This window comes from Emericellopsis atlantica (genome assembly GCF_019669845.1).
Source record: "Emericellopsis atlantica unplaced genomic scaffold F5Z01scaffold_22, whole genome shotgun sequence".
Classification (NCBI taxonomy): Eukaryota; Fungi; Ascomycota; class Sordariomycetes; order Hypocreales; family Bionectriaceae; genus Emericellopsis; species Emericellopsis atlantica.
In genome coordinates, this window is record NW_025764724.1 from 75,214 (window position 1) to 100,989 (window position 25,776).

The 25,776-nt window shown below is 55.1% G+C and overlaps 11 protein-coding genes across 11 annotated transcripts; 5 read left to right on the top strand and 6 right to left on the bottom strand.

Annotated features, from left to right (window-relative positions):
* Positions 1–22: 22 nt before the first annotated feature.
* On the bottom strand, positions 23–1,646 carry F5Z01DRAFT_234332 (transcription initiation factor TFIID complex 60 kDa subunit). Its single transcript, XM_046258345.1, has one exon. The coding sequence runs from the start codon at positions 1,540–1,542 to the stop codon at positions 139–141; it is 1,404 nt and encodes a 467-aa protein (XP_046116105.1). The 5' UTR covers positions 1,543–1,646; the 3' UTR covers positions 23–138.
* Positions 1,647–1,951: 305 nt separating this feature from the next.
* F5Z01DRAFT_682702 (uncharacterized protein) lies at positions 1,952–9,340 on the bottom strand (the record flags this gene model as incomplete). The annotated part of the gene is made up of 9 exons (XM_046265783.1): positions 1,952–2,920; positions 2,972–3,213; positions 3,264–3,802; positions 4,111–5,428; positions 5,481–6,093; positions 7,023–7,285; positions 7,339–8,475; positions 8,530–8,898; positions 8,953–9,340. 9 exons carry the CDS (start codon positions 9,338–9,340, stop codon positions 1,952–1,954), a joined length of 5,838 nt encoding a protein of 1,945 aa, XP_046116106.1.
* Positions 9,341–9,729: 389 nt separating this feature from the next.
* Positions 9,730–10,901, bottom strand: F5Z01DRAFT_661077 (uncharacterized protein). The gene is made up of 2 exons (XM_046263866.1): positions 10,567–10,901; positions 9,730–10,518 (listed from the first exon to the last, which is right to left on the bottom strand). Exons 1-2 carry the CDS (start codon positions 10,853–10,855, stop codon positions 9,911–9,913), a joined length of 897 nt encoding a protein of 298 aa, XP_046116107.1. The 5' UTR covers positions 10,856–10,901; the 3' UTR covers positions 9,730–9,910.
* A 43-nt stretch (positions 10,902–10,944) lies between these two features.
* Positions 10,945–11,724, top strand: F5Z01DRAFT_235315 (uncharacterized protein). Its single transcript, XM_046258352.1, has 2 exons — positions 10,945–11,219; positions 11,277–11,724. The coding sequence occupies exons 1-2, from the start codon at positions 11,051–11,053 to the stop codon at positions 11,468–11,470; spliced, it is 363 nt and encodes a 120-aa protein (XP_046116108.1). The 5' UTR covers positions 10,945–11,050; the 3' UTR covers positions 11,471–11,724.
* F5Z01DRAFT_235316 (fungal-specific transcription factor domain-containing protein) lies at positions 11,725–14,147 on the top strand. The gene is made up of 2 exons (XM_046258353.1): positions 11,725–12,113; positions 12,163–14,147. The coding sequence occupies exons 1-2, from the start codon at positions 11,979–11,981 to the stop codon at positions 14,071–14,073; spliced, it is 2,046 nt and encodes a 681-aa protein (XP_046116109.1). The 5' UTR covers positions 11,725–11,978; the 3' UTR covers positions 14,074–14,147.
* Positions 14,148–14,887, bottom strand: F5Z01DRAFT_235310 (putative ethanolamine utilization protein). Its single transcript, XM_046258351.1, has one exon. The coding sequence runs from the start codon at positions 14,584–14,586 to the stop codon at positions 14,221–14,223; it is 366 nt and encodes a 121-aa protein (XP_046116110.1). The 5' UTR covers positions 14,587–14,887; the 3' UTR covers positions 14,148–14,220.
* F5Z01DRAFT_235297 (uncharacterized protein) lies at positions 14,887–16,509 on the top strand. Its single transcript, XM_046258350.1, has one exon. It carries the CDS (start codon positions 15,188–15,190, stop codon positions 16,409–16,411), a length of 1,224 nt encoding a protein of 407 aa, XP_046116111.1. The 5' UTR covers positions 14,887–15,187; the 3' UTR covers positions 16,412–16,509.
* Positions 16,510–16,926: 417 nt separating this feature from the next.
* On the top strand, positions 16,927–19,236 carry F5Z01DRAFT_235355 (peroxisomal copper amine oxidase). The gene is made up of 5 exons (XM_046258354.1): positions 16,927–17,295; positions 17,351–17,916; positions 17,965–18,286; positions 18,342–18,822; positions 18,879–19,236. Exons 1-5 carry the CDS (start codon positions 17,002–17,004, stop codon positions 19,187–19,189), a joined length of 1,974 nt encoding a protein of 657 aa, XP_046116112.1. The 5' UTR covers positions 16,927–17,001; the 3' UTR covers positions 19,190–19,236.
* Positions 19,237–19,289: 53 nt separating this feature from the next.
* F5Z01DRAFT_690903 (uncharacterized protein) lies at positions 19,290–20,263 on the bottom strand (the record flags this gene model as incomplete). The annotated part of the gene is made up of 3 exons (XM_046266138.1): positions 19,926–20,263; positions 19,576–19,874; positions 19,290–19,522 (listed from the first exon to the last, which is right to left on the bottom strand). The coding sequence occupies exons 1-3, from the start codon at positions 20,039–20,041 to the stop codon at positions 19,290–19,292; spliced, it is 648 nt and encodes a 215-aa protein (XP_046116113.1). The 5' UTR covers positions 20,042–20,263.
* On the bottom strand, positions 20,264–21,950 carry F5Z01DRAFT_235374 (uncharacterized protein). Its single transcript, XM_046258355.1, has 2 exons — positions 21,599–21,950; positions 20,264–21,548 (listed from the first exon to the last, which is right to left on the bottom strand). The coding sequence occupies exons 1-2, from the start codon at positions 21,764–21,766 to the stop codon at positions 20,487–20,489; spliced, it is 1,230 nt and encodes a 409-aa protein (XP_046116114.1). The 5' UTR covers positions 21,767–21,950; the 3' UTR covers positions 20,264–20,486.
* Positions 21,951–22,855: 905 nt separating this feature from the next.
* On the top strand, positions 22,856–24,863 carry F5Z01DRAFT_235392 (cytochrome P450). Its single transcript, XM_046258356.1, has 4 exons — positions 22,856–23,145; positions 23,192–23,364; positions 23,415–23,667; positions 23,722–24,863. Exons 1-4 carry the CDS (start codon positions 22,965–22,967, stop codon positions 24,735–24,737), a joined length of 1,623 nt encoding a protein of 540 aa, XP_046116115.1. The 5' UTR covers positions 22,856–22,964; the 3' UTR covers positions 24,738–24,863.
* The last annotated feature ends 913 nt before the right edge of the window (positions 24,864–25,776 follow it).

Sequence of the window (25,776 nt, forward strand, 5' to 3'; positions counted from 1 at the left end):
TTTGTCTAAAAATGCCAAAAGAAAAAAAGAAGAAGAATGCCAGCATGCAGCCACTATTCTGGTCAGTGCCTGATTCCATGTCCGCCCTCCCCAACGCCATGCGCCAATCGCCTGTATTTTGCCCAAAGAGTCCCCCCTTCACCCCAAGTTCCGCGCGTCCAAGACCGCCGCTATCAGCTGCTGGTTGCCTGACGCCGCAATCTTTTCGCCCACGATGCTGCCGATCCAGTCCTTGAGGGCCGCCGTGTCCGCCTCGCTCGCGGCACCGTTGCTCGCGGCGCCCACGAGACCCTCGCCACTGGGCGCGATGGAGCTGACGGCGTGCACGATGCCCTGCACGAGCATCTGGTAGTTGATATCCGACTCGGACGACTGGCGCAGGGGGGTCAGGATGTGCTCATCGAACGGCTTCAGGTTGCGTAGCACGAGCACGCGGACGGCTTCCGCGCCGCCCGCCTCGAACAGACCCTGTATGGCGCCGTAGAGCACCGCGGGCGGTTTGGTAGGGTCCAGGAAGTATTTGAGACAGGTGCGGGTGAGTTTGGGCCGCAGGCCATTATTCGAGGCGGCGTACTTGCGCGCGATGCGCCCCACCAGTGACGCTGCCAACTGCCGCAGGTCATACTGCTCCTTGAGGGCGGCGGTGCTGTCGTCTGTGCCGAGCTTGCGGGCCATGAGACAGGTCAGGACCGGCGCAGACAGAGGGCTGGCGTACGGGTCGAGGAATAGGGTCTTGTTCTCGATGAGAGCGTTGGTGAGCGCCATCATCTGCTTCAAGACAAACGTGTCGTCTAAGTTATGCGTGACACGGTCCATGATGTAGTTGATAAAGTAAGGCACGAGCTGGTGCAGGCCCGGGTCGTCCCTCACGGAGCCCAGTGCAGCCTGTCGTAGGCGGACCACCTCCTCGTCGGGACTGTCGTCCAGGATGGCGGCCTGGATCTTTTCAAAGTAGAGGACGAGCTCTTTGCTCACGATGTGCTTGACAGAGGGCTTCATCGAGGGGTTGTCGTTGCCGGCGAGGGCGGCGAGTGCTGGGTTCGCGCCAGGTCCCTTGGGCAGCAGCTCCTGTGACCGCGACTCGGCCGTGGTGGGATTCTGGGGTATCGACGGCTGCACGCCCTCAATCGCGAGCCAATGCGCCGTTAGGCTCATGTCGCGGGGCACCTTGGGCAGCGGTGCGTTGATGAGCTTCTCGAAATCGACCTCCTCGTCTTCAATGTAGAACAGCGGCTGGCCGGGGCCAAGGCTCGCCTCGCCGAATCGCAGCGGTCGGGTCGAGTCGTACCCGTACAGTGGTTCGGCGTCGAGGACCTTGAGCGCGAGGGAGATGTCGTTGACGGTCATTGTCGTGCGGCGGGAGGCGCGCATGAGGCGCAGGGCCTCGATGATGACCTGGCCGATTCGGTATTCGACGTCCTGCGTGAGCGCCTTGAGCGCCTCCTCGGACAGGGCCCCGATGCCCACGGATTCGGCGACGTCTTTGACATTATCCGCGTTCCAGAGGAGCTTTGGCTCCGCGTTGGGCCCAGAGCTCGCCATGACTGTGGCTGCGGTGTGGTTGGGCTGGAAGTGAGAGGTGCGCGTGATGGCGAATGATGTAGAACGAAGATCGCGAAGCCGCCAAAGCTAGAGTGGGGCCCAAGAGCGCGTGCCACCAGCAACGATCAGCCGACTTGTGCTCTCCTCATCCATTATCGCTTCACAGCATTTGCTTGTTTCTGTCAGAGACTCCAATTGTATTCTAATAGCCGCAAGGAATCGTCTTCCATGGCCAACCTGCGTCAAGATGGAGTCAGCCACACGAACCTCGCTAGCTGCTCGGGCGTTGTGACTCTTTGCAGTACCGAAGTACATGCCCCTGGCAAGACTGTCTGAAGAAGAAGCACATGTACTGAATTCCCATTGACAGCAGTCGCATTCCCTCTCCCAGCGGGCGCCCAGACCATCATCACCTCGTCCTGCTATCCTTCTTCTTCCCAGTCTTTCTCCCCGGAACGACCCTGCGATTGACCTCTGGAATCTGATACCCCTGCTCCCTCTCGAGCCTATGACGCTCCCAAAAGTCACTCGCTTCATTCTTCAAGCCCCGTCGTCCGTCCTCCTTGCCCCGCCCTCCCTTGTTCTTCTTCCGTTGCGCCTCGTATTGCCGCTGTCTATAGGCTTCGACCGCAGGGCCAAGAGTGTGATCATGCGCCGCCCGAAGCCAGTGGTAGACCCATGATCGGATCGCCTGCACCACCTTTCGGGTATGCGTGCTGAAGGCCGTCATGAAACTGACCAGAACGAGGACAAAGCTCGCTGGCAGTGACACGTACCCGATGAATCCAAGCGTGGGCGTCTCGGCCTCCCACTCACGGGTGTTCATGCCGAACAAGCCCGTGAAGAAGGTGAGTGGCAAGAAGATAACAGTGAACACGGTGAATATCATGACACTCCGGCTCTGAGCACTGGCAAGATCGGCGTGCAGGCGACTCAATCGGACTTCGTCGACCTGGGCCTGCCGCTGCACCATCTGGAGAAGCTTGTCGTAGTCATCTCGGGTGGCGCGGACACGCACAATCATCTCATCGGCTCGGTGGCGGTACTCCCCAACCCTGCGGATGGCTTCTGCGATGAAGCCTCGCCCGCGCGCTGTCTTGTCCCTGAGCGCCGGGCTATCATAGGCAGTCAGCATGCTGGAAAGGACGGCATACTGGCGGTCGAAGAGTTGGAGCAAGACGAGCAGCTCGTCTTCGAGATCGCGGAGCTCGAGGAGTGCCGAGGTGTTATCACGGTTCTCACGCTCAGCACGATGGCCTTCTTCCTTGTGGCGAGCGCGGATCGACCGCTCCTTGTTCTCGACGGGCTCGTATGCCGAGGCCTTGTCTCTGAATCCCTCCAGGCGGAATGCCTTCAAGGAGTTTGTCAATTTCTCTGTCTGAGAAGGGCATTAGCTATACTGGTTGAGCATTAGGGCGCAAGTACCTACCAAGACACTGATGGCTTCCTCAAAGATGCGGAAAATTTCAAGATCGGGATGCGAAGCGCGGTCGAGAAGCACGCTGACCGCGTGGAGTGCCGAAAGCGCAGCAAGATCTAGCGCATTCTCACACTGCCTGGTCAAGTCAACGTTCACTTCGTTGAAGATACTATCGCGCAGATCTGCCTGTTGATACAGGGGTCCTTCAATAGGGTCGCTCTCTCGCTTCGGGAAGAATGACAGGAGTGTATCTGCGTTCGCCAGTTAGCCAACGGAGCAACGCAAGCAAGCCAATACCCACGAGAGTGCATAACCCAAAGCCACAGCTGATCGACCATGAGCACGTTACCGTTGCGAATTGTGTCGTCTTCCGGCTCCTGCTCGGCTTGCAAATCGTCCAAACCTGCTAGCCTCTCGCGCCAGCTACGATGGCTTCCATACGAAGCCGACCGACTATTCAGTGACTGAGCATACATGTCCCTCTGGTGCTCGCCATAGCGGTTCTCCCTCTCTTTTGTTAACTTATAAAGCATCTGGTCGTCATCTCTTCCACGCGTGTCCCGGAGGGAAGGGTACCCAAACTGATCGAGCGTCCGACGACAGTTGATCGGCGGATCATGTCCCAGGAACTCCCAAACCACCTGTTCCTCCAGGGAGTCCAACTTGGCGACACTATCCGGCACAGGACGCGCGCGGCCTCTGGTCAAGCGTTGCAGTATGAGGGATCTTCGATGAATAAGACGCTTATACGAGTCAAAGTGTAGATAGGGTAGGAACAGGCATAGCGAGATGGCGTCTTCCATGCTGGGAGAAGCTGGTGGAGGGGAAATTGATGCTCTCCTGGAGGCTGTCCGCGTTAGTTCCCAACCGTGGTGAAGTAAGGGGGGAGTCTGAACTTACAGCTTCGAGGGGCTGTGTAATAGCAACCGGGCTTGGCAAAGTACGCATAATGCTGAGAGTGTCGGCCCCTGGTGTGCTTTGAAGCCCAAAAGTCGTTACTGTACAGAGCCGAGTAGTCTCTCTTGTACGAAACCTGGAGAGTCTCGATGATGTTCTGCCAGCAAAAGTCAGCAAAGTTCAGATGGGAGGGGCCTTAGCCTACCTTGACCCAGGTTGGGTTATTATATGGCACATGGATCCAGACGAACTTGCGCTGGCTTACATCAGGCCTGGCAAAACAGACTGGAGCCTCGTCCGTTACAGCTGTGTCGGGCGGTTTTATTTGTCCCGAATTGACACTCTTGCGGATGGCAACGACCGCCTCCGGTAGTTGAGTCGAGGAGTCAATATCATCGTTGTCGTCAGCAGCTCCATGATGTGCTTCGTTTCCGGCACTGCTGAGACTCGCCGGTAAAAATGGCGGAAAGTTGCGATATTCGCCGGGCGAGGACTGGTCACTTATCGATCGGCCCAGACTGCCTACAGAGCGAGGTCGCAACGGCGGAGAAAGACGGTCTATGATCGCCTCCTGCTCAAGATCTGCTCGGATGAGCGGTGATGGGCGTCTCACAGGCGTTGACCGCCGAGACGGCGTGGGCACGCGATAGTAAGCTGCGGTGGGAGGGGGTGGTGGCGACGACAAACGTCTGATCTGCTGGTGCTGTTGGTACGTCGGCACGATTTCAGGGGCTGATCCGGGCGACGCATCAACAGGGCGGAGGACGGGCGAGATTGGTGGCGTCGACGACTGAAGAAGCTGGTTCCTGATACCCAGCCCTTCTCTGGCAGCAGCCTCTCTCCTGACCCGGTCATTTTCCGCCTCGGTCATGGACATAGTCCGGCCTCTGTTTCGCAAGAACTGTCGTTCGTCAGGGACGTCCTCAACTTCACTCAGCCTCTCGCGTAAACACTCCTCGGGACCCTTTATAAGAAACTCCTTGAGGGGCAACTTTGTCGACCACGCGCGTATGACTGGATCATGGCCAATGGTCGCATCATCGAAGAAACCATGAACCTCCACGCCAACTTTCTGTTCCAGATTGAGAGACCACTTTGCGCCGCTGTTCTTGTCATCTCGTACGCTAGCGTCCGCTCGCCCTATGAGGCCAGCGAGCTGTCTTAGGAAGAGCTTGAGAGTGTGCGCGTTATGTCGACCAAACGAGGCCACATTTGCATGGTCGCTCTGCAGGGGGAAGATCCTCTCTTGTCGCATGCCCATGATGGCTGACTTGATGGAGGCCAGCGTTGCGGTGAAGTAAAGATTGTCCTTCTTGTCTCTGTCCTCGTCGCCCCTTGCGCTGCTGCTGCTGCTGCTGAGCCTGGAGTCGATGGTCTCGTACAATGTCCACACCCTGAGGTCGTGGGCAATGTCTTTGAATGCTTCATCAGCTCGGAGGAGCAGTGAGTTGCCTGGACGCAAGTCCACCGTGATAGACAGCGGCAAAGGCTGCTTGAGCTGGAGGAGACTTTGGATGCTAGGCGCGAGAGATGGCATCGAGAAGTAACTGGAGCCCTGATGGGGTGTTCCTTGCCGATGGTCAGTAACGGCCCCTGATTTTAATCTGCGGAGCTGCCTTACCGAAAAATGCCACTCCGTAACAATCTCTCAATATATCCTCAAACCGGTTGTCGCGACTCGCTTTCGCGAGGAGCATTTTCACCACGAGACCGCCTAGACTATGCGCGATGAAGACGATGGGTCGCTGTCCATTGGCGCTCTCATCCCTTGTTGCCCTCAAGTCTTCTAGTAATGCGTCTGCAAGGTCGCCTATTGTCGTCCCTTCCTCGAGAACTGGGTGCTCATACAGCAGAATCCTCGCGACATTAGCCTCCCGACGGATTCCCTGTCTCACCCACGAGGCACCTTGCAGATTGCCACTCGCACCCTCGGCGTCGCGCATGGCTGGAGCACCAAAGTAGCGACCGAGGAGGCCATCGCGATTCCAGCTGCGGAGAGCATCGCCTCCAGGGCATGGCACGGTGATGATGTCGACCGTGGTCTGGTCGTGAGTCTCATCGCCGTCAGGATCCTTGATGAAACGTGTCGCTCTTTCCGATTCCTCAGAGACTCCGGATGCTGACTTGTCTGTCGGTAAATCTTTTGTGTGGGTTTTCGTTATCGAAGATGGAGAGTCATCGCTTGGTGTTGGCTGTGAGGAGGACTCCAGCGCCTGCGTTGCCATCTTCTTGCCCTTTCCCATTTTGCCTACCATTTTATTCAAAACTTCATGAAAAGATGACACCAACAGGCGCCTTTTGTACCAGTATATAGACAAAGAAGCCTGCTGAAAGCCATCTTGTCAGTCAGGACTGTCACGTTTATGCTCGCTCCACCAGCCATGGCAGCCAAAGTCACACCCAGACTTGCAGCACATCACGATGTGTGTCATCATAGGTTCACCAGAGAAATCTGCCTAGTTGATGTTAATTTTCGACCCTGTGACATTCAATTCCGGGGAAAGTGAGGTCAACAGTCGCGTCCGAAGACAGGTGACTGTTCATGGGGGGAAATAGTGAGACATCACGAGCCCATGAGCTCGCTTGCACGTGCCAGCTTCTTGAAGTCGCCCACAGCCGCTCGGCACGCACTGTCGCATTGTCTCCGAGCTGTAAGTCATGCTATCCGGATGGCTAGACACCGTGAATTAATTAGTGACTGCCTATCTCTGCTTCAGTACCAACTTCCACGTCGCCTCTGCCAGCGATGAGAACACGAGAGGGTGGGGTGTTTCCCACCCATCCTGCAGCCATCGACTTTAATAAAGTCGCGTTGTAGGGATATCCCATCTGTGTTATGATCTTTGTGATAGACGCTGATCGATTGCGAAGGATGGCTATGCCTTCCCATTATGTGACCGATGCTGTAAATGCTTGAACGCCGATGAATACTGAGTTCCCCATACGAGCCGAAGACCGAAATGCTGCAGTGCCCAATGCAACTCGCTTCTTGAAAGAAAACCCGACCTCAGACCCAATGATATACATTGCTCGATGATGTAGATTCCGATAAAGTAGATTTGAAAGACAGGCTGCGGCAAAAATTGACGGGGAGAGGCGCAAACCCCGAAGCTCAGAGCCCAGTCATGAAGGAATAATTAGAAATAGTATGGCACGACACAACCGCTTCAAAGTATCGGTGGTTTCGGATCATGCATTCCTTGCCGGGATGTATGACAAAAAGGCCGCCGTGTCCGAGGGTGAATGACTGGTCGCCAATTTTGCAGTCGATCTTGCCAGCAACAACCTCACAGCTGCGAATCTTGTGAGAGTCTGCGGGCCAGGAATGCGACTTGCCTGGGTGCAGACGCACTCGATTAAAGCCAATGTCGTTAGCAATATCGACTGACTGCTCGCTTGTTGTATAAATGTTAGAGTAGGCGATGCCTATCAAGTATGTCAGTGACAGTGCAGCGATGCTTGCTTAAGGTACGACTCACCTAAAGGCTCGGTAGCGGTCTCAACGAGAAGCCTGCCAGGGGCTTCTTCCCAGTCATCCATCGTGTCGTCGAACATCTGGGGCGCAGGTAACGATGGCGGTGGCAATGTGGGCTTCGACACCTGGCCGACATCCTCAGACCCTGACCTCGGAGATCGAGGCATTTCATCACTCCCGGTCCCGGTCTCGTCATAAATCGATGACTTCCGATTCGCACCCCTCCGCGGTTTGGTGCCAGGCTGTCGGCGGTTTGGGTTCCAGTCGCAAGGGTTACTCTGGCGCTGAAGATGAGCCCAGTACCGACATCCAACACACGTAGTGACTTTACTAAAGATCTCTTTGAGTTCTTTAGGCATAAATGAGGGAAGCGCGATGCAGCACGCCGATAACCGACACGTAGAGCGGTTCTTGTTGTTCTCGGCTTGCATACACTTGTCGGAACCTTGAACCTCATCGCCCACGAGGTATGCAAGAGCGCATGCGTAAAACTTGACATCGAGCTCCATGCTGCCTGCGTGTTCGGCCAGCCATTCGCCAGGTAGCTCCCGCAAAGGCTTCAGCTGCAGCATATACGCAATGTCCTCTCTTTTAGGGACTGTATGTCCCTCGCGGAGGAAGCCATGGAGGTATGCCAAGACCTCCGATGATGTGTCCGCAGGTACGGGGGCGACCGCAGGTACTGTAGATGCACCGGGGGCCGTAAGGGACATGAGGTCTGCGAGTTCGGGCTCTTTAGATCTTTCCGAATCTGACATGTCCAGCCTAATAGTACTGGTACCGGTACCGGTGCCAGTCGACAGCCGCGCTGCCCGTTGGATATTTGCGACGGACATTGTGGGCTCGGCTGGCGCAGGGGCTCCTGGAGGCAGCTCGTTTTGCGATATAATAACGGCCGGTCCTTTGGCGAAGTCTTCGAAATTATAAAACCCGATTTCAGAGATTGTGCCACACTTGTTATCATTGAAGGCTCTGCGTCTGTGGGTTTGGGCGAAATGACCCCCAAGTGCATGGATTGTATCAAGTCTCTTTCGACAATTGTGGACAGGACATATGAACCTGGCGATTGCTTCTGGCAATGTACGATAGCCTATTGGCAGCAACGCGCCGCAGCTAGACTCGGGCATTGCACTATTGTCCGCTGTTCCCCCCGAATTAGCAGCATCCTTCAATGCAATAAAAGGGACCGCCTTACCGTAGTAATCGAGATACCGCCGATCCCCAGCCCATTCGATAACTTTATAGGTCTGTCCATTTACAATGACCTCTACGGGCAAGTTCCGTCCCCTATCGTTCTTTTCGGCTGGTACCTTATTCGAAGCCCGAACTGCTTCAGCATCTCGTGCCATCTTATCAACATGATGCTGGAGCTCTGAGCTGCCTTGGTCAGTCGGTGGTTTGGTGGAAGCCGATTCGACATGTTGTCGCTTGGTCAATGGCCCATCCTGTGGCTCATCAAGCTCCGGGGCTGGACGCTTAGCAGAGGAAGCATAAGTAGGTAGGGGGACTGGCGAAGCCACGATTGGTTTGCTAACACCGTTGCTTGTTATTGCTCCGCCGGTGACTGCTGCGATTAGTAACTTCCCTCAGGGGTAGAGGCCGATATAAGATCACATACCATTAGCCCCAGTTCCACTGTCGCTGCGCGGTTCCCGTGGAGTCTGCCCTCCTAAGCTAGGAACGACCTTGGTAGGTTCTCTGCCTCTCTCCCGCTCCCACTTCTTCTGCAGTTCCTGCAGCTTGGCTGAGTGAGACAGTCCACTCGGTTTTGGGACCGCTACTTTCGTAGCGCCATGTGTAGGTGTGGAGGGCGACCTGGGGCTTGCAATGTCGCTGCTGACACGTGGGCTTGCGCCGGCCCTATCCATAGGTGAAGTATTTCCAGATGCCCGGTTCCCTTGCACGGCAGCTGTCCATGGCGCAGTGGTCGTGCGCTTCATTGTGGCCTTCTTAGGCGCTGTACCAGTCATGCCTAATGGGGGCACGGAACTGTGCGGGCTCGCCATGCTTCGTCACAGCCGTCTTTGTGTGTTGTGCGTGAAGACTGAACCTGTGTTACAGTGCGCAAGGCTGAGGCGTGAAACGCACGCGATCAGTGTACCTAACAGACCATGACCCCCTTGAGGGCGCGTGAGCCTGCGGATCAAAGAATGAAAGGTTTGCCTGAAGCTGCTTAAATATAATGGAGGAACAAGCAGATTATCGATTGATGCCTGGAGAAAAGCGGCGAGAGTGGTAATGATGAGTGCGAGGTTGAAGTTGAAGAGGAAAGATGAACCCTACCAGTTAGCGCGCGCCGGCAAGCGCGTCGCAGGTACCCGCCCCGCGCAGAATGCTGGGAAGGTACGACCGTGCACTTTTCCCATCCCGCCTGTTGCCACGTTCAAGTCGCGTGAATGAGCGTCTCCTATCCGGCGAGATGCTTCGCAAAATTTCGGTGCAAGCTTGCGCAAAGACAAGTTCTTCAATGGGCAGTGGACGGCATCTCTTCAATACGATCAAATTACAATGGCTCGCCGTCTATGCCACTAATATACAACAAGGTGTTATACAACAATATCTGGGGGCCCAATCCATCATTTCTTCGCCTTCTGCTTCTTCTTGGCCGCCTTTTGTTGCTTCTTGCTGAGGGGCCTGCCCTTGACCGTGTTGGGATCCTCACCCATGGCCGCTCTCTTCACTGCCGACTTGGCCTGCCCAATCTTCTCGCGCTCTCTCCTCCAAGCTCTGTACCTGAAGTACTGCTTCCTTGTGCGGAAACGCTTGGTTCTGAGACCGGTCGTCTTGACCAACTGGCCGATCCTCCAGTTGTCTTCGCGGTAACTGTAATCTTTGCGCAGTCGCAGCAGACGGTCTGGCTCGCCCTTGACGACACGGTTCACTTGGTATGGGATACCGGACGGCGAGATCTCCGGCTCTTCGACGGTGGGCTTGATGGGGTACGCTGTAAGTCCCAGACGGCGGCGGCGCTCAGCGTGTTGAGGATAAGGCAGGACGTCGTCCTTGTTGAATGTGACGCCAATGTACTTTCGGTCGGGATGACGTTGGGGATCGCGGTAGTACTTGACGTAGCCAGTCGCCATGGCATGAATGCTGAAGTCGCGGCCCATGATGCAGTTCTCGCCTGGCCACCAGAGCGTACCGCGCTGCTTGTAGATGATGTTACCGGGGATGACATATTGGTCTGTCCGATTAGTACCCCCCTTGGCCCAAATTGTACTTCAAGACATACCGCCGGTCCTCTTCGCGCCCAGCTTCTTCGGAATGCCCCTCTTGCTCTTCTTTTTGTAGGCTCCTTGAGACTTGACGGAGGCATACCTCACACCCTGCACGAGGGCAGCGTTGCCCAACGCGGCCTGGGCGGCAATTGGCACTGTTCGACTTGTCGCGCTCTGGAAGAACGATCCCGCAGCAGCCACGAGTGGGCGCTGCATCGTGAGGAACCGCATGGCCAGCGTTGAACGGCACAATGTTGTTGATTGTACCTGTCGCGTGAAGATGGAGGTACAAGACGCCTCCATCGAAATTTGATGGACACCCGCTTACTCATTTGGGTGGGTCGTCGAAGCTCCTGCCTAGACTAGGTGCCTAATCGATAAGCGATTCAAGATGCCAGATCACTGGGACTCTCAACACCACAGCTTCACCATTGCTGCTATTGATTGTCGCAAGGAAAAAAAGACAAGAGAAAGAGCCAAAGAAGGCCAGACACCACAATGCGCTGCTTAATTGCCTTTCTTTCTCTTCTTGCACTGGCTAATGCCCAGTTTGGTGGCTTCTTCGATCAAATGTTTGGCGACGCGCCGAACCATGGGCAAGGACAGCAGCAACGGCACTCCAACAATCCAAGCGACGCCGGGCTCTACCGCCAACGTCACGATCAAGGTAATACACTCTTTCCTGACTATATGCGACGGACCCAGGACTGACCACGGCTACCAGCCCTGTGCGACAAATATCTCTGCCCCGACACACTCGCCTGCGTTCACTTCCCCCACCACTGTCCCTGCGCGTGGGATGCACACCAGGACAAGTTCGAATTAGGGGAAGGCCACCGAGTATGCCTGTCAAAGGGAGGATACAAGCCCACCGATGCGGCGCGCAAGATGGAGCTGGTGAGGAAGGGACTGCTCTAGCATGAGCCGCCTATACTGTCAAGGAGAATGTATGCGTGGCTTCCATTAGGACAACAAGCAAAAGGTCGAATACAGTCGGTTTTCTGATTCACATCAGCCAAGGATAGAAGGTCTTTGTGCTTCCAGTCGGACGACAGTCCGGTTTTCGATGCCGTTTCTCGATGCGAAAGTAAGGTCATCAGCACCTCTCGACAATGCCAGCCCTCACTACTGCACGTTTACTCAGTGTCTCTGGGACCCGAGGCAGAGCGACAGCAAGGCCAATATCTTTGCAATGCTTTACGCTTTTGCACGAACGTGTGGTTTCTAACTGCGCCTACAATTCCGCACGTTCGGGGTAGTGGCGTGCGCTAACGCGCGGGGCGTGGGCGTAGTCGTTCCCCCCGCTGCTAAGTGCGCTTTGGTCACTGGTGTAACTTGCTACAGAGATAAGACCTGAGGGCTGCCGTCGTAGAGTATCTGCACCTCCCATCCTTTCTAAAGATGCTACGATACAGGCATCTTCGCCATGTCCTCCTTCTCAATGGACTCAACTTCTAAGCGGGAGCTGAAATCAATCGAGTCGCCAGCGGCAGCACCATCAAAGCGTGGTCGGTCGGGCCGTCGTTCACGAGTGGGGTGCTTGACGTGCAAGGAGAAGCATGTCGGTCTGCTCCTCAAAGCTATCCTTGCAGGACCTGACTGGTTGCTAGGTCAAATGCGACGAGACGCGTCCCGCCTGTCGTAAATGCGCTGACAAGGGATGGACCTGTGGTGGTTACGGGTACGGTCTCAAATGGTCCTATAAACATCAGCCAACGCCGATCAGTCCTGCTTGTGATGAAGCGACGACTATCGAGGAGGGGCGGACAGTGACCACTGGGACGAGATGCGGTACGAAGACCTCAGCGCTGCCTCAAGTATCGGATGGCACCGTCTTCGATCCTCTGCCACTGGATGACACCTTTGCCGTGTTTGACGACCAGCACCCAAGAGAGGATTGTGAGGAACTGATCTCCCAGACTGACTGGGCGAGTCATCCTGCCTGGTACAAGCCAGCAGTGGCTACAAAAGAGCGCTCATCACCTTCGAGGGGGAGTTGCCCATCACAACAGGAGACAGGCTTCGGGATGGAATACAGTACTGCGCTCCGATGGTCGAATCTCTTGGCAACTGACCCTTCCGCGGGCATTCCCAATACAGCGATGGAACTGATCGGGCGATGGTTTGGCGAAGTCTGCCCGGCATGGTCGGGATTCGATTCAAACTCCAACATGAATCGCGAGCTGGCGGGGAGCCTTTGGCAAAATTCCGAACCAGTGTTCATGTGTCTGCAAAGCATGGCAGCAAGCTTCATGAGCTCGCGCCTACCTCGAATGCGCCAACCCGCGCACAGACTACTGAAAAAGGCCGTGGCGTCGGTGCAGGCGGATATCGCTTCAAGTGCTGCCACCCTTTACTATTCTATCCCGACCACCTCGCTGTTCAGTCTTCTCTGTCTGGGCACGAGCGTGTGCTGGCTGGATGCAAAGAGGGTCGGGTCGCCGTTCTTACGACAAGCGAAGCACTTGTTCGAGCAGATCGATCTACAATCTCTCTTAATGGATGCAGAACAACTGCGAATACTGCAATACTTTGAAAAGAGTCTGGTGTACTGGGAGATGCTTGTATCAGTGGTAGCAAGCGATGAAGCGGAGACAGGAGTGGAACGCCAACGCAGGGAAACAGCTGTCGCTCAAGTCACCCGGGACGGGAACGCGGCCGACATCCTACCACATCCATGGACGGGCATATCCTCACTGTCGTCGCAGCTCTTTGGTCAGGCTGTGCGTTTATGCAGAGTCTATCGACAAGGCATCACGAACCCCACTGGCAGGGCGAGTAGCCTCTTGACAGCCATGCAACGCATCGACGAAGCGAGAAGCTTGGAGGAACGCATCCTAGATCTTGATTTTGCATACGCAGCGCACCTAGGCGACACTGGCGACACGCGAACACCACGATCACATCTAGTACTCGTTGCTGAAGCCTATCAACTAGCTGCGCTCCTCCAGTTATACATCACCTTTCCAGATTTGGTGTCCCTGCGGCTCCCTCACGAAAGGAATTTCAACCAAGCAGAAGACGTTCCCTGGAACAAGTGGATAGTGCCTTTGGCTTTACGGCTTGTCAATGTTCTGGAACAAATTCCCCCCGAATCTGGATCGCGCATGATGCAGCCTTTGCTGTACATTTGCGCCGGCGCCGGTCTACGAAGGGACTCTTCCGTTGCGATAGACACGGCGGCCAGCGGTCTTTGCATTCTCAGGCCTGCCACCCCGTCAGGCATGAAAGATGGGCAGGTGGACATGATGGCCTACGTTGATCAAATCGACGTGGGAGCCGATGAAGACGCCACCAACGAGAACATGTCAGGGCCCGCCATGGACGTTGACGAGGCTCGGAACTTTATCAATGCTCGGCTCGACCTCTTGAAGCGCACACTTCATCCGAATCCGATTGTTGTCACCGCACAGTTGCTGAAGGCGGTTTGGGCGGCGTACGATGCAGAGCCTGCCGGGAGTACATCCGTCCATTGGTTTGACGTGATGGAGAAGACGGGACTAAGGTCTTTATTTGGCTGAAAGAGTATGCACATGCAATTTGGGCGAGACCATTTCGTTCTCCTGGGTATAGTGCGCTCACGAGTCACAATGGAAAACTGCATTGAGAACATGATCCATTGGGTCTCCAAAATTACCAAAATAAGTTGCTATGTGCAAGATCGGCTATCAAAAGTCGCTCATCTTCCTCTGGCCGACGTAAAACGCCATCCCACCCGCCTTGGTTGTGAACGTAATCGTCGATCCCTTGGGGAAGAAGACGACGTCTCCACCCTTGGCCTCCGCAGTCTGCCCAGTGGCGTCGGTGATTGTGTAGTCCCCCTCGAGGAAGATCTTCATTTCGTCGTACTTGTAGGTGTACACCAGAGGTTCGCCTGGTGTCAGGCGGAAGAAGCCACACGAGATGGGTGTTTGAGAGGTCTTGTCGCTGCTGAAGACATCGCCAAGGTAGGCATTGTCACCGGCCAGAAGAGGGATTTCGAACTTTGACTGGGCTTGCGGGTACAGCTGGAAAGCAGCGGCTTCTGAAGGCATGATGGTATCGACCAAGTTGATGTTCCGCTAAGTGTGGATCGCAAGGGGTATTTGAGTGTCTTATGTTGTGGCTAATAGTGCTCTTGGTGACGATGAACCCCACAGCATATATACTTCGAATGGTTCCCAAAAGGGTAATTAAGATGAGAGACCTGGCTGCAACTTATCACGAGCACGAGGTGGCGCTGTGGGGGAGGACAAGCGATATCGCCGTGCCTCGCAGTTGACCATTGGAATCAGGTACTATTGTCGACGCTATCATGTAACGAGTTGGAACGGTGCTCTCCGTGAGGCTTCAATTCTTACCGCTTTGGGTAAACTTAGACGGAACGTGCGAGGAGGGTGTGTGGGCAGCCAGCAACCAAACCTCGGGAGGCGCAATGGCAGCCCCCTCCCCAGGCCCACCAGGCTGAGATAAGAAGGTTCACGACATGACACAACCTCTGCCCCTCGTTGGTGGTCCACAATGCTAGCAAGTAGATAAGTAAGAGACATGCACGCGAGCCTGCCGTGTTGTACACGAGCAGTTGAGTCTTGTCTGTCGAGGTTCGCGGTTTGTCTTGTCACGATCATTCATTAGCTCAACCGAAACAGTTCCATCATGGCTTATACCGATCAATTGCTGTCGACCCCAACTGCTGCTTCTGCAGTGCTGTTTGGCATTGTTGTCATGGGAATTTGCATAGTCCTACGACTATCTCATGGGCGCCGAGCAATGCAACAGCCTCCTGGTCGAGCCCCCTTGGCTCATCCAGGCAGCGAGAAGGCGGGAGGACCATGCGTCTCCCAAGAGATCTACAAAACTCCCACCCCGCCTCCCTACCCAGACTGGTCGGTCGTTGAGACAAAGCCGTTGCCCTACAGGGCCTTTCGCTACGGCCCAAAGTACCAGATGACGATGGGTCTTCGGACAATCCATCCGCATCAGTGGATTGAACTCGACAATCAGTTCCCCAAGTACCACGCAGACAAGGCGGCTCGAATCGAGGAGCGCGGAGATAAGTGTGTCAAGACAGCGCCCGAAGCCTTTGACGCTGCTATCGAGCTCCTGGAGGAGCTGACGGACTACTTGCCAGCTCGGTATCCCAGCCTGTACAAGCGCACACATGAGGGCATCGACAACCTCTGGTCAGGAGAATCCTTCAACATTGTCGAGCGTCCCCTAAAGGAAGACCCCATGGCCATCTGTGCGCGCCTCGTGCAAGACGACCTCGCCGTGCTGCTGGAGCAGCCCGATGGACAGTACCGTCTCCTTGCCGGTTCCATCCTTCTGGCCGGTTTCTGGAGACTGTCGGATAAGTTTGGCATGACCCTCTCCGACGTCCACACCTCTGGCGACGTCCCCCACTTCAGAGAGAAGCTCGAGACTGGCATGAACAAATTCTTTCGCCGGATGAAGTGCGACACGTTCCACGCCCGGAACAACTACTTTTTCCAAGTCGACGACTGCCTCGGATGGAGTTCCAGCATGGGCGACGAAGATGCCCAGGAGGTCGTTCGGGGGACGGCGCAGAAGGACAAGGCCATTGAGCACCACTGGTTTCGCTCCGAGCGGCAGACGCTACGCAGGCTGCCAAAGACCAGGGCCGTCGTTTTCACGATCAGGACATACCTTGTACCGGTCACTGAGATGGCCAGGGAGCCCTATGTCCCCGGGAGATTGGCGAGTGCAGTGCGCAGCTGGGATGAGCTCTTGTCGAACTACAAGGGCAAGGAGGAGTATGGGGCTGTGCTGTTGGACTATCTGGATGAAAAGCATAAGGAGCAGGTGGACAATGGACTTGACCTGGAGAAAGAGGATGAGGTTCGGAGCTATCCTTGGTGATCTGTTAGGCGTTTTTACGACATTAATAAGATACGCATGTTACCGCTGCTCACAAAATTTATGTACTCTCGAGTCTTGTGGTGGTAGTGGGAATTATGACAATCTCTGTCTCGAGATTTACAGTAAGATCTGTATGGGTGTATTGGTAGCGAACTCAGACGAGATTAGCCGAAAACTCCTGCACCATAATGAAGCCTCATTTCGCCGTGACATGCAGATGATCACGTTGCCCAAATGTGTCGTTGTCCACATATGACATGGAATTGATCACTTCATCTATCTGTCCGATCTTCGGACTCGGACTCCGACGCACCAAGATCCCTAGCGCCGTTTCCACCCCGCATTCCTGGCTATAATTTCCCAAAGCGGCAATTAGACACGGCGCGCAATGACAGGGCAGCTGGTAAGCATGATAAGCATCGATAGCATTCGACAGAAGCATCTGCTGATGCTAGATATGTTATATAGTGAGTTCCCTGTGACCGATTGTATCTTGTTTAGAGCTGCTTGATTCACGGCGAACTTGATACCATTCTCTTCCCAGCATCATACTCGCCTCTTTCCAGTCAAGTCAAGTCCAGCCCACGAACATGACACCCTCAGGACCCCATCCGCTTGATCCTCTGTCAGCCGACGAGATCAAGCTTGTGATCAAAGTCGTCACCTCCTCTCATCAAAATGTCAAGTTCAATGTCGTCTCCCTCCAGGAGCCTCGCAAGGCCGTCATGACAAAGTGGCTTGCCAACCCTTCCTCTGCCCCCAGGCCTCCTCGAGTGGCAGAGGTCACAGTCATCGCCCCTGGTGGCAAGGTCGGCGATGGTCTGGTTGACTTGCGCACGAGGAAGATTGAGCAGTGGAAGTGGCTCGACGGTTTGCAGCCTATTGTGAGCAATCTCCACATCCAGATCAAGTCAACGTGATAGACTGACAGTTTTCAAGATCACCCTGGAGGAGCTTCAAGCTGTCGAACATGTTGTTCGGACTGACCCCAAGGTCATTGAGCAGTGTAAGCTGAGCGGCATTGGCGAAGACGAGATGCACAAAGTCTACTGTGACCCCTGGACAATCGGATACGATGAGCGTTTTGGCAGCAACGCGCGCTTCCAGCAAGCCCTCATGTATTTCCGACCTCACGTCGACGATTGCCAGTATCAGTATCCGCTCGACTTCTGTCCCATCTACGACTCGGAAAAAGGGGCTATTGTGCACATTGACATCCCCACCACTCGCAGGCCCTTGAGACGCGAGGCTGAGATCAACTATACGCCCGATGCCGTGCAAAGGGCTGGCGGATATCGCAGCGACATCAAACCTCTAGAGATCACACAGCCGGAGGGTCCTTCATTCAGGCTGAGTGGTCGCGAGATGGAGTGGCAGAATTGGAAGTTCCACATCGGCTTCAACTACCGCGAGGGCATCGTACTAAACAACATTACATACAACGACAAGGGCAACATCAGAGACATCTTTTACAGGCTCTCTCTTGTTGAGATGGTCGTCCCCTAGTGAGTCTCGAGATAAGAAACGCCTGTTCCGGAGCTAACAGTTCGCAGCGGCAACCCAGACCACCCCCATCAAAGGAAGCACGCCTTCGACCTTGGCGAGTATGGAGCTGGTTACATGACCAACAGTCTCAAGCTGGGCTGTGACTGCAAAGGGTACATTCGATACCTCGATGCCGAGTTCCCCACCCAGGATGGCCAAGTCCGGTACATTAAGAACGCTATTTGTATTCACGAGGAAGACAATGGCCTGCTTTTCAAGCACACCGACTTCCGTGACGATTCGACCATTGTCACGCGCGCCCGGAAACTCATCATCCAGCAGATCTTCACTGCTGCCAACTATGAGTACGCGATCCAGTGGATCTTTCATGTACGTCCGAGTCGTAGCGCTCAACTCCCGGTGTCGCCCACTAACTGCCTTGTAGCAAGACGGCACCATTCAGCCCGAGATCAAGTTGACCGGTATACTGAATACGTACTCCATCAATCCTGGTGAGGACAACAACGGCTGGGGCACAGAGGTGTATCCTGGTGTAAACGCCCACAACCACCAGCACCTCTTCTGCATGCGGATCGACGCCAACGTCGATGGACCAAAGAACACCGTTTTCATGGTCGATGCAATGCCCTCAGAGGAGCCTGTCGGTAGTGCAGCCAACAGATACGGCAACGCCTTCTATGCAAAGAAGACAAAACTAGCCACCACCGGAGAAGCCAAGACCGACTACAACGGCGCCACCGTACGCACGTGGGACATCTCCAACATGTCCAAGATCCATCCATACAGTAAGAAGCCCGCAAGCTACAAGCTCGTCAGCAGAGAAATCCCCGGGCTTCTTCCTAGGCCTGGGTCTCTCGTCTACAAGCGCGCTGGCTTTGCTCGCCATGCGGTGCACGTTACCAAGTGTAAGTTACAATGCTTCCTCGCCTGTCCTCCCATATATTGATCGGTCCCTGTCTAGATCGCGATGATCAGCTCTGGCCTGCTGGTCTGCATGTGCCACAGACCTCTGGTGAGACCGACGTTGGCCTGCCCGAGTGGATCGGCGACGGCAAGGAGAGCATCGACGACGAAGACGTGGTGCTGTGGCACACCTTTGGCCTGGTCCACTTCCCTGCGCCGGAAGACTTTCCTGTCATGCCAGTTGAGCCCATGACGCTCCTGCTCCGGCCACGCAATTTCTTCGCCAACAACCCGGTCATGGACGTGCCACCGCAACGGTCGGTGAAGCCGAGTCAGGTCAGCGCAGAGGGACCCCCTCCCAGGCTGTAAGCCGATCATGGTGTTGAAGTGCGCACGAGACAAGGGTAATGATGTAGAATGTATATGAAATCGTATTTACGCTCAATATCGCATGCTCATATTCGCCAGTTTAATCATTTCTTGGGGGTTTTGCATGTTTCGCAAAACTCGATGAAGCCCTAGCCATGTCAGAAGGAGGACCAAGAGCTTGCTTGCGTCTACTTGCCAAGTCCTTCCCGGGAGAATCGGTACAGTTGGCGGCGAGTGGCAGTCGTCGTTGCACAGCCCAGCTAAAGGTCTTTGCATTATAGTTGAACATGATGGGCGCACCGGGCGCTCTCTCATGGAAGCCAGCAATAATGTCTGTGCCCGATTAGTCCCCCTCGACGCTTCGTGTGGCAGGGACTGGATCTTACCCTCAAATTGGATTGTCAAGTCCGGATCCTGTCCAGCTCTGAGTCCAAAGCCCACGCCCGTGCCATGCCAGTCGACAGCGCACATTTGCTCCTTCAAGATGCGGTCGTAGTCTTCCTCGGGGCCGAACACAGCAACTTCGAAGATGTCAGTCCGTTCTCTTTTCCGTGACACCAAATTCCCACCTCTAAGGTTGTAGCCCATGTTAACAATACGTGCAGCGTCTTCACGAAGCATCCGATCGACCATGGCAGGGTCGAGGCCTAGGCTGATCACCCATGGGTGATACGCAGGGAGGCCACTGTCTCGTTCGTCAGCATATGTAACGTCTCTCGTTTCTGTGGCGGCTCACGTCATGAATACATTGACCTCTCCGCAGCCTGGAAGGCTCTCTGTGGTCGGCAGCATGCCAACCGCCGACGTGGCGCTCAAGAGAACGGCGGTCAGGAGGGAGGAGACGGAGATCATGGCGCCGGTGAGCTGTTGGGAAGAATGATTAGGGCTAGATGAGGCTGGGAAGGTAGGTCCATCGCTATCAAGTACTCTTCGAAGTATGCTATCCTGCCTCCTAAGTTAATCACATCTCGTATAGCTGCCAATCAGACACAGCGTCGGTTTGAAGCTCTTCCTTCGATACCCGACTGCCCGAATAAATCCTGACAGCTGACAGAGCGTCCATGCATCGGGTACGATAGTGTTAAGATCGCTGCAGGGTTCTTCGGCTCCAAACCAATGGTTCGTCAGCTTCGGGCGCTGCTGTCCGGTTGATCCCCGACTGTTCGGCACCGAAGGACGCATTACATGTACGAACCTAATTTAGCAACCCTTAAGCCAAGCTTTTCTATAATCGTACATTTTGCTGGTTCGTTGACTTAGGTCTCCTCGAACCATATAAATAACGCCGGGAAGCTAGCTAGCCGATTTGTCGTCCTGTGGCTCCCACCACTTCCACATGAAAGTCAGTCCTGACCTCAATCCTCGACGGGCCTCTATCCTCGTTGTCTCCAGTCCCCGGTTCGGGCCGCAAGATGGAATCGTGGCTCGAATTCAAATATCCCGCTGCGCCCACAGAGATGGTTCTCTCCTTGGAGGGCCCAAGGTCTTCTCGCCAGTCAACATCCTCCGTCGTCACCTTCACTCCATGTCCGTCGCGTGTGGCTTTCTGCCCCTTGAAACCACTTCCGCCGATTGTGTGCATGGCAAAGACCCCATCACTGTTCCCCGAGTCATCTCCATTGTCCTTCTTCCACCCGCCTCGCAGACTGTTGCTGTCGCCACTTTCCTTTGTCGAAACCCAGCCCTCGAGCCACCTCATGTAAAGGGGTCTGCAGACCGGGATACCGATGCAGACCATTGTTGTGCAGAGCTCCGCTGCATGCCATATGATAATGCCCACCACGTCTTTCAGATAGTTTGGGCTGCCCAGGTTCTTCAGCTCGATCGCTCGTTTGATGCCGCATGCCGCAGCGAAGACACCCAGGCTCATCGAAACAGCAATGAGCCACTTTTCCTTTCGCGGCATGTTGAGCTTCCAGAGGAGAAACCACGGGAACGCGGCGTACCAGATATCGAGGACCACGGACCAGCCGCCCGCATACGTCGCGATCGGACCGGGGTCGATTGTGCATTTCCCATCGAGTCGACGGTCCCAGAGGTAGGCCACCGGCTGGCAGGAGAACCAGAAGACAAAGAGCGAAGCAACGACAGCTGTGGCGAGGAAGAAGTCGGGGACCCAGATGGCGATCTGGCTTCGACGCGTCGTGACGAGGCGAAGGAGGAAAAGGGCGAGTGACGTTTTTGACAAGACCGTGCCGACGACGAGTACTGTTTGCCCGATGGCGGAGTAGAGAATCGCCTTTGTGATGGCTTCCATGCCCGCTACGGGTCCGAGGTCGTTGATAATGTCGTCCATGTCGCGACCAAATCCGTATGTCGAGGAGATGGTCATCATAATATCGTAGACTACAAAGGTCACCTAGGGGGAGGTTAGCCAGCCTGCCTCGCCATTCGAGGTTCATGACGTACGAAGGAAGCGTTGAAGAAATGATCATCCAGCCCATACGACTGCACAATTTTAATGCGCGTATAGAGTCGAAGCAGGACGAAGATCAAGGTGATGCCTGTCAGACTCCAGAGAATACCCAACATGGACGGCGCCAAGCCTCCAATGCCGGGCTTGGGACTCTGTTCCATGGTCCTCGAAGCTGATATTCTTTGTCCAGATTGCTGGAAGTTGAGAGACACGTAGAAGACTAGGGATCCCAGGGGATTCTATACTTGCATGTCGAAGGCCAGAAGTGCATCCAGCTCCTGACCCACCGCCTGCTAAGGCTGTGAGCCTCATATAGAACCCCAGACACGGCAAGATTCCGTTGCCATTTTGCGGCACACAGCCCCAGGTTCTTGCTGTGCTTGCTTCTGTTACTTACATGGACTCGACGGACGGGTCGATGACTGGAAACCAGGGATCCACCCAGGGGTGACGGTTCGTCGCAACATGCAAGGTTTCCAGCCGACTTATACCCTCTACCGCGTGCCTTTTGTGGTTTGATTCTAAGAGTCTACCATTTTATAAAGTACATGTTAGGCTTCAGTGTGTGTTGAGCACAAGGCCACATAGCCATGCTCCATTGATACGGATACAAGCGTCCGAATGGAGAGCCAGTACGTCCCCGGTGCAACACATTCCGCACATGTAGACGACTCGAGAACGAGATTCGGGTCTCCTGCCGTCTGGAGTAGGTCAAGCCGCCCTGTCCCTCTTCCCACACTTTTCTCATGAGCAAAGTATCATATGCGGTTGGTCGCAAGCCTCTGCAGGGGAGTCTGCAACAGTCTTGGCAGATGGCCCTGCATCGCAAAGCTTCGCAGTGAATACGCCTGGAAATCCCAGAATCGCAATTCAAGAAGAACTGCCGGGCGTGATTGGACCGCTCTCGGGCAGTGTGAGAATTCTGACATCCTCCTCCATCGACAAGATGCTCTGTGCAAACATGAAAGCCTCCATGTTGAGCTGGATCGTTCGTGCTTCTGTGCCGTGCTGCAGCCGCACACGGCACACCCCTGCGTGCAGAAAGACCTATCACATTCGTCAATGGTGCAATACGTAAAAGCCCATGAAAGCAACGACAGCGCGCGGAAACTTGGACATGGAGAGCGTCTTGGACGCTTCATAGGCCCGGGGCCGTATGCATGTTGGCGGTAGCCACATAACATTGATGCAGGCGACTGCTACCCCAGCCGGCGGAAATGCCTCTTTTCGCTCCGTCCCATAGCATTATAGAAGCAATGGATACCGGTTGCATAGCGATTCTGAACGAGGCTTGCTTTTCTCTCTCATACATGAGAGAAGAAAGCATTCCGGGTGACGACTGTTTGACCATCCGCCACCATGAGTGACAATGCCACATACCGAGACGGGGGGCTTTCGTCGAGCTCGCTCAAGGGCGACCACTCCTTGAGAAACGCCGCCATTTTGATGTTGCTCGCGCCCGTCCTATCAGCCTCCCTCTGGTATTGTGTCCATTACACCTCATCACCGCTCAAGAAGTATCCTGGGCCGTTCTTGGGAGGTAAGTTTCTTCCCAGAGGCTTACGTCGCATACTGATTTTTGAAAGCATGGACCAACTTCTACCGCATGTACTATGCGTACACGGGCAAGATGCACCTCATCAGCAAGAAGCTGCACGATCAGTACGGCCCCGTCGTTCGCATGGCCCCCAACTACATCGACGTCGACTACTCCTCTCTCATCAAGACCTGCTTCGATGTGCAGGGCGTGTGGCAAAAGGTTCGTCGAGATAATTGTAGAGTCAGGGAACATGGGTCTAACTGCAGCAGACGGAGTGGCATGCGGTCAGTGGCGCCATGGTCGACGGTAAACTGTTCTTCAACATCTTCTCCGAGGTGCGTGCCGCTGAGCATGCGAGGATGAAGAAGCCCATCGCCAAGTACTTTTCCGCGGCCGGCGTCGCTCCGTTCGAACCTCACGTGGATGCCGTGCTGGCGTCCTTGGTACGAGTATTCGACGAGCGCTTTGCGGTCGAGGATGGGTTCGGCGAAGCATTTGACTTCAGCTCCTGGATGAACTACTGTACGTGAGACAGGCACCCAGTTTATTGGAATCCCCGCAACTGACCTTGCACAGATGCTTGGGACGCTGTGGCCAAGACGACGTGGAGTCAACGAGTTGGGTACCTCGAAAAGGGGCATGACTTTGATGGATCCCTCCACACGTCGGAAAAGGCCATGGACTACCTCGTCACGGTCGGTATGAACCCCAAGCTCGACAAGCTGTTTGACAAGAATCCTGTGTATCGTATTGGCCCTCCCACCTTTGGTGCGATCACCAACCTGGGCCTGGGTCATCTCATGGGTCGCATGAAGGGCGAGGACAAGCACGATCCCGCGAAGCCAGACTTTCTCGACCGCTACCTGGAAGCGCAACAGAAGCATCCCGAGATTGTCGATGTGTATCGGATCCTCTCCTACATGCTTGTCAACATTGCAGCTGGGGCGGACACGACCGCTTGCAGCCTACGCTCCGTGTTCTACCTGACGCTGAAGCATCCCCAGGTCTACAAGCGCTTGGAGAAGGAGATATTGGGCGTCAAATTCTCGACGCTCCCGACGCCATACGCGGAAGCACGGCAGCTACCGTATCTCGAGGCCGTCAGCCGCGAGTGTTTCCGCTACCTGCCAGGGAACTGCATGGCGCAAGAGCGCTACGTGCCTGAGGGGGGCTTGACACTGCCAGACGGGTCCTTTGTACCCCAAGGCACAGCCATTGGCTTCAACGCATACGTGCTGCACCGGAACAAGGAGGTCTGGGGCCCTGACGCGGAGGAATTCAGACCTGAGAGGTGGCTGCAAGATGAAGGGGAGTCCGACGACGAATTCGCACAGCGGATGCAGAAGCTGAACAATGCGGATCTGTCGTTTGGCGCGGGCTCGAGGAAATGCATCGGCATGAACCTGGGCAGGATGGAGGTCTGCAAGACGGTCGCGACGATGATTCGCATCTTCGAGTTTGAGCTGGCAGATGCGGACAAGGAGTGGTCGGTTCATAACAGCATCTTCCCTCGGCAATCTGGCGTGGAACTGAGACTCAAGAGGAGGGACGGTATGAAGGAAGTCATCGCGGGCCTGGACACGACATATTGAGCGTCAGGGGGATGACCAAGCCACTGAACTTGGTTTGCGTCGCTCTTGAACTGCCCATGAGCATGAGATGTTACTTACCTACCTGGTACCATCACTGTTGGCGCTGAAACATAAGGCAATGCTTGCATATTTGTAGGGTAGGTAGACTGTCCAGGTGTGTCTGGCTACCCGTAGACAATAACCTTGTTAGGAGTGGTGCCAATATTGAGAAAGAAGTGCAGCCTGTGAAAGCCTGAGGGCCGCACAAGGCCGTTAAGAGACATAAATTCGCACCTTCACACAGGCGTATATCCACAGCACGAAACCATAGGCGGCTAGATTTTGTTCACCAGCGTTAGCGACTTTGTAGAGTGAGTGAGGTACTGTTTTCTCCCTCGTGTGCATGCGTGCCTGTGTTGAATTGGAGACATAACGTCTGGACATTTCATCGGAAAATAACCATCCACCGTGTTAGGTCAGTCGACCAGGCCACTCTCGCGCGAGGCAGCTCAATAAAAGGCCGACGTTGAAAAGCACAGAAGGTAGTACCGGGCGAGGGCAATATGAATAATCAGACGATTGTAATTATCCATCGCCGATAAATGACAAGTCGACGTCGATCATGCTGATTGAGACTGTTCAAGACCAAAAGCCGCCCGAGGACAATTAGCTCCGGACGCGACGGTGGTCTTGGCGCACAAGATAGGGCACTAACAGCGCTGGGTGGCACGGCGCCGGCGGGGCAGCTAGCCCGCTGACGCCCCACCTCCCGGGGCCCGAGTGCATTCCCGAAGGGGGGCTAAAAATTAGAGGCTTGCCTACTACTCAGACCCCTTGAAGGCCTATGACTTCATCGGCATCGCGATGCTATGTCAGATCGTGTCCCAGATCGAATATGCGCCGCCTGGCGCTGGCCAGAGAAAGCCCCGACGCCACGAGTAACGCAGCCCATGAGAGGCGCATGACGCATCACCATCTGACTGGATTGTTGACATGGACCTCCCTCCGGACAGCAACCTCCGGGAGAAGGGTAAAGCACCTCACCTTACTCGACTTCCCC

Bases quoted from the DNA above. Each gene is read 5' to 3' on its own strand.
- F5Z01DRAFT_661077 (XM_046263866.1), bottom strand. From the start codon at position 10,855: ATGGAGGCGTCTTGTACCTCCATCTTCACGCGACAGGTACAATCAACA. The intron at 10,519-10,566 runs GTATGTCTTGAA...CTAATCGGACAG, and splicing joins GGGCGCGAAGAGGACCGGCG to ACCAATATGTCATCCCCGGT.
- F5Z01DRAFT_235355 (XM_046258354.1), top strand. From the start codon at position 17,002: ATGACACCCTCAGGACCCCATCCGCTTGATCCTCTGTCAGCCGACGAG. The intron at 17,917-17,964 runs GTGAGTCTCGAG...AACAGTTCGCAG, and splicing joins GTTGAGATGGTCGTCCCCTA to CGGCAACCCAGACCACCCCC. The intron at 18,823-18,878 runs GTAAGTTACAAT...GTCCCTGTCTAG, and splicing joins TGCGGTGCACGTTACCAAGT to ATCGCGATGATCAGCTCTGG.
- F5Z01DRAFT_235316 (XM_046258353.1), top strand. From the start codon at position 11,979: ATGTCCTCCTTCTCAATGGACTCAACTTCTAAGCGGGAGCTGAAATCA. The intron at 12,114-12,162 runs GTCGGTCTGCTC...ACTGGTTGCTAG, and splicing joins TGACGTGCAAGGAGAAGCAT to GTCAAATGCGACGAGACGCG.
- F5Z01DRAFT_235374 (XM_046258355.1), bottom strand. From the start codon at position 21,766: ATGGAACAGAGTCCCAAGCCCGGCATTGGAGGCTTGGCGCCGTCCATG. The intron at 21,549-21,598 runs GTACGTCATGAA...ACCTCCCCCTAG, and splicing joins ATTTCTTCAACGCTTCCTTC to GTGACCTTTGTAGTCTACGA.
- F5Z01DRAFT_234332 (XM_046258345.1), bottom strand. From the start codon at position 1,542: ATGGCGAGCTCTGGGCCCAACGCGGAGCCAAAGCTCCTCTGGAACGCG.
- F5Z01DRAFT_235315 (XM_046258352.1), top strand. From the start codon at position 11,051: ATGCGCTGCTTAATTGCCTTTCTTTCTCTTCTTGCACTGGCTAATGCC. The intron at 11,220-11,276 runs GTAATACACTCT...CACGGCTACCAG, and splicing joins CCGCCAACGTCACGATCAAG to CCCTGTGCGACAAATATCTC.
- F5Z01DRAFT_235392 (XM_046258356.1), top strand. From the start codon at position 22,965: ATGAGTGACAATGCCACATACCGAGACGGGGGGCTTTCGTCGAGCTCG. The intron at 23,146-23,191 runs GTAAGTTTCTTC...GATTTTTGAAAG, and splicing joins TCCTGGGCCGTTCTTGGGAG to CATGGACCAACTTCTACCGC. The intron at 23,668-23,721 runs GTACGTGAGACA...GACCTTGCACAG, and splicing joins CAGCTCCTGGATGAACTACT to ATGCTTGGGACGCTGTGGCC.
- F5Z01DRAFT_235310 (XM_046258351.1), bottom strand. From the start codon at position 14,586: ATGCCTTCAGAAGCCGCTGCTTTCCAGCTGTACCCGCAAGCCCAGTCA.
- F5Z01DRAFT_235297 (XM_046258350.1), top strand. From the start codon at position 15,188: ATGGCTTATACCGATCAATTGCTGTCGACCCCAACTGCTGCTTCTGCA.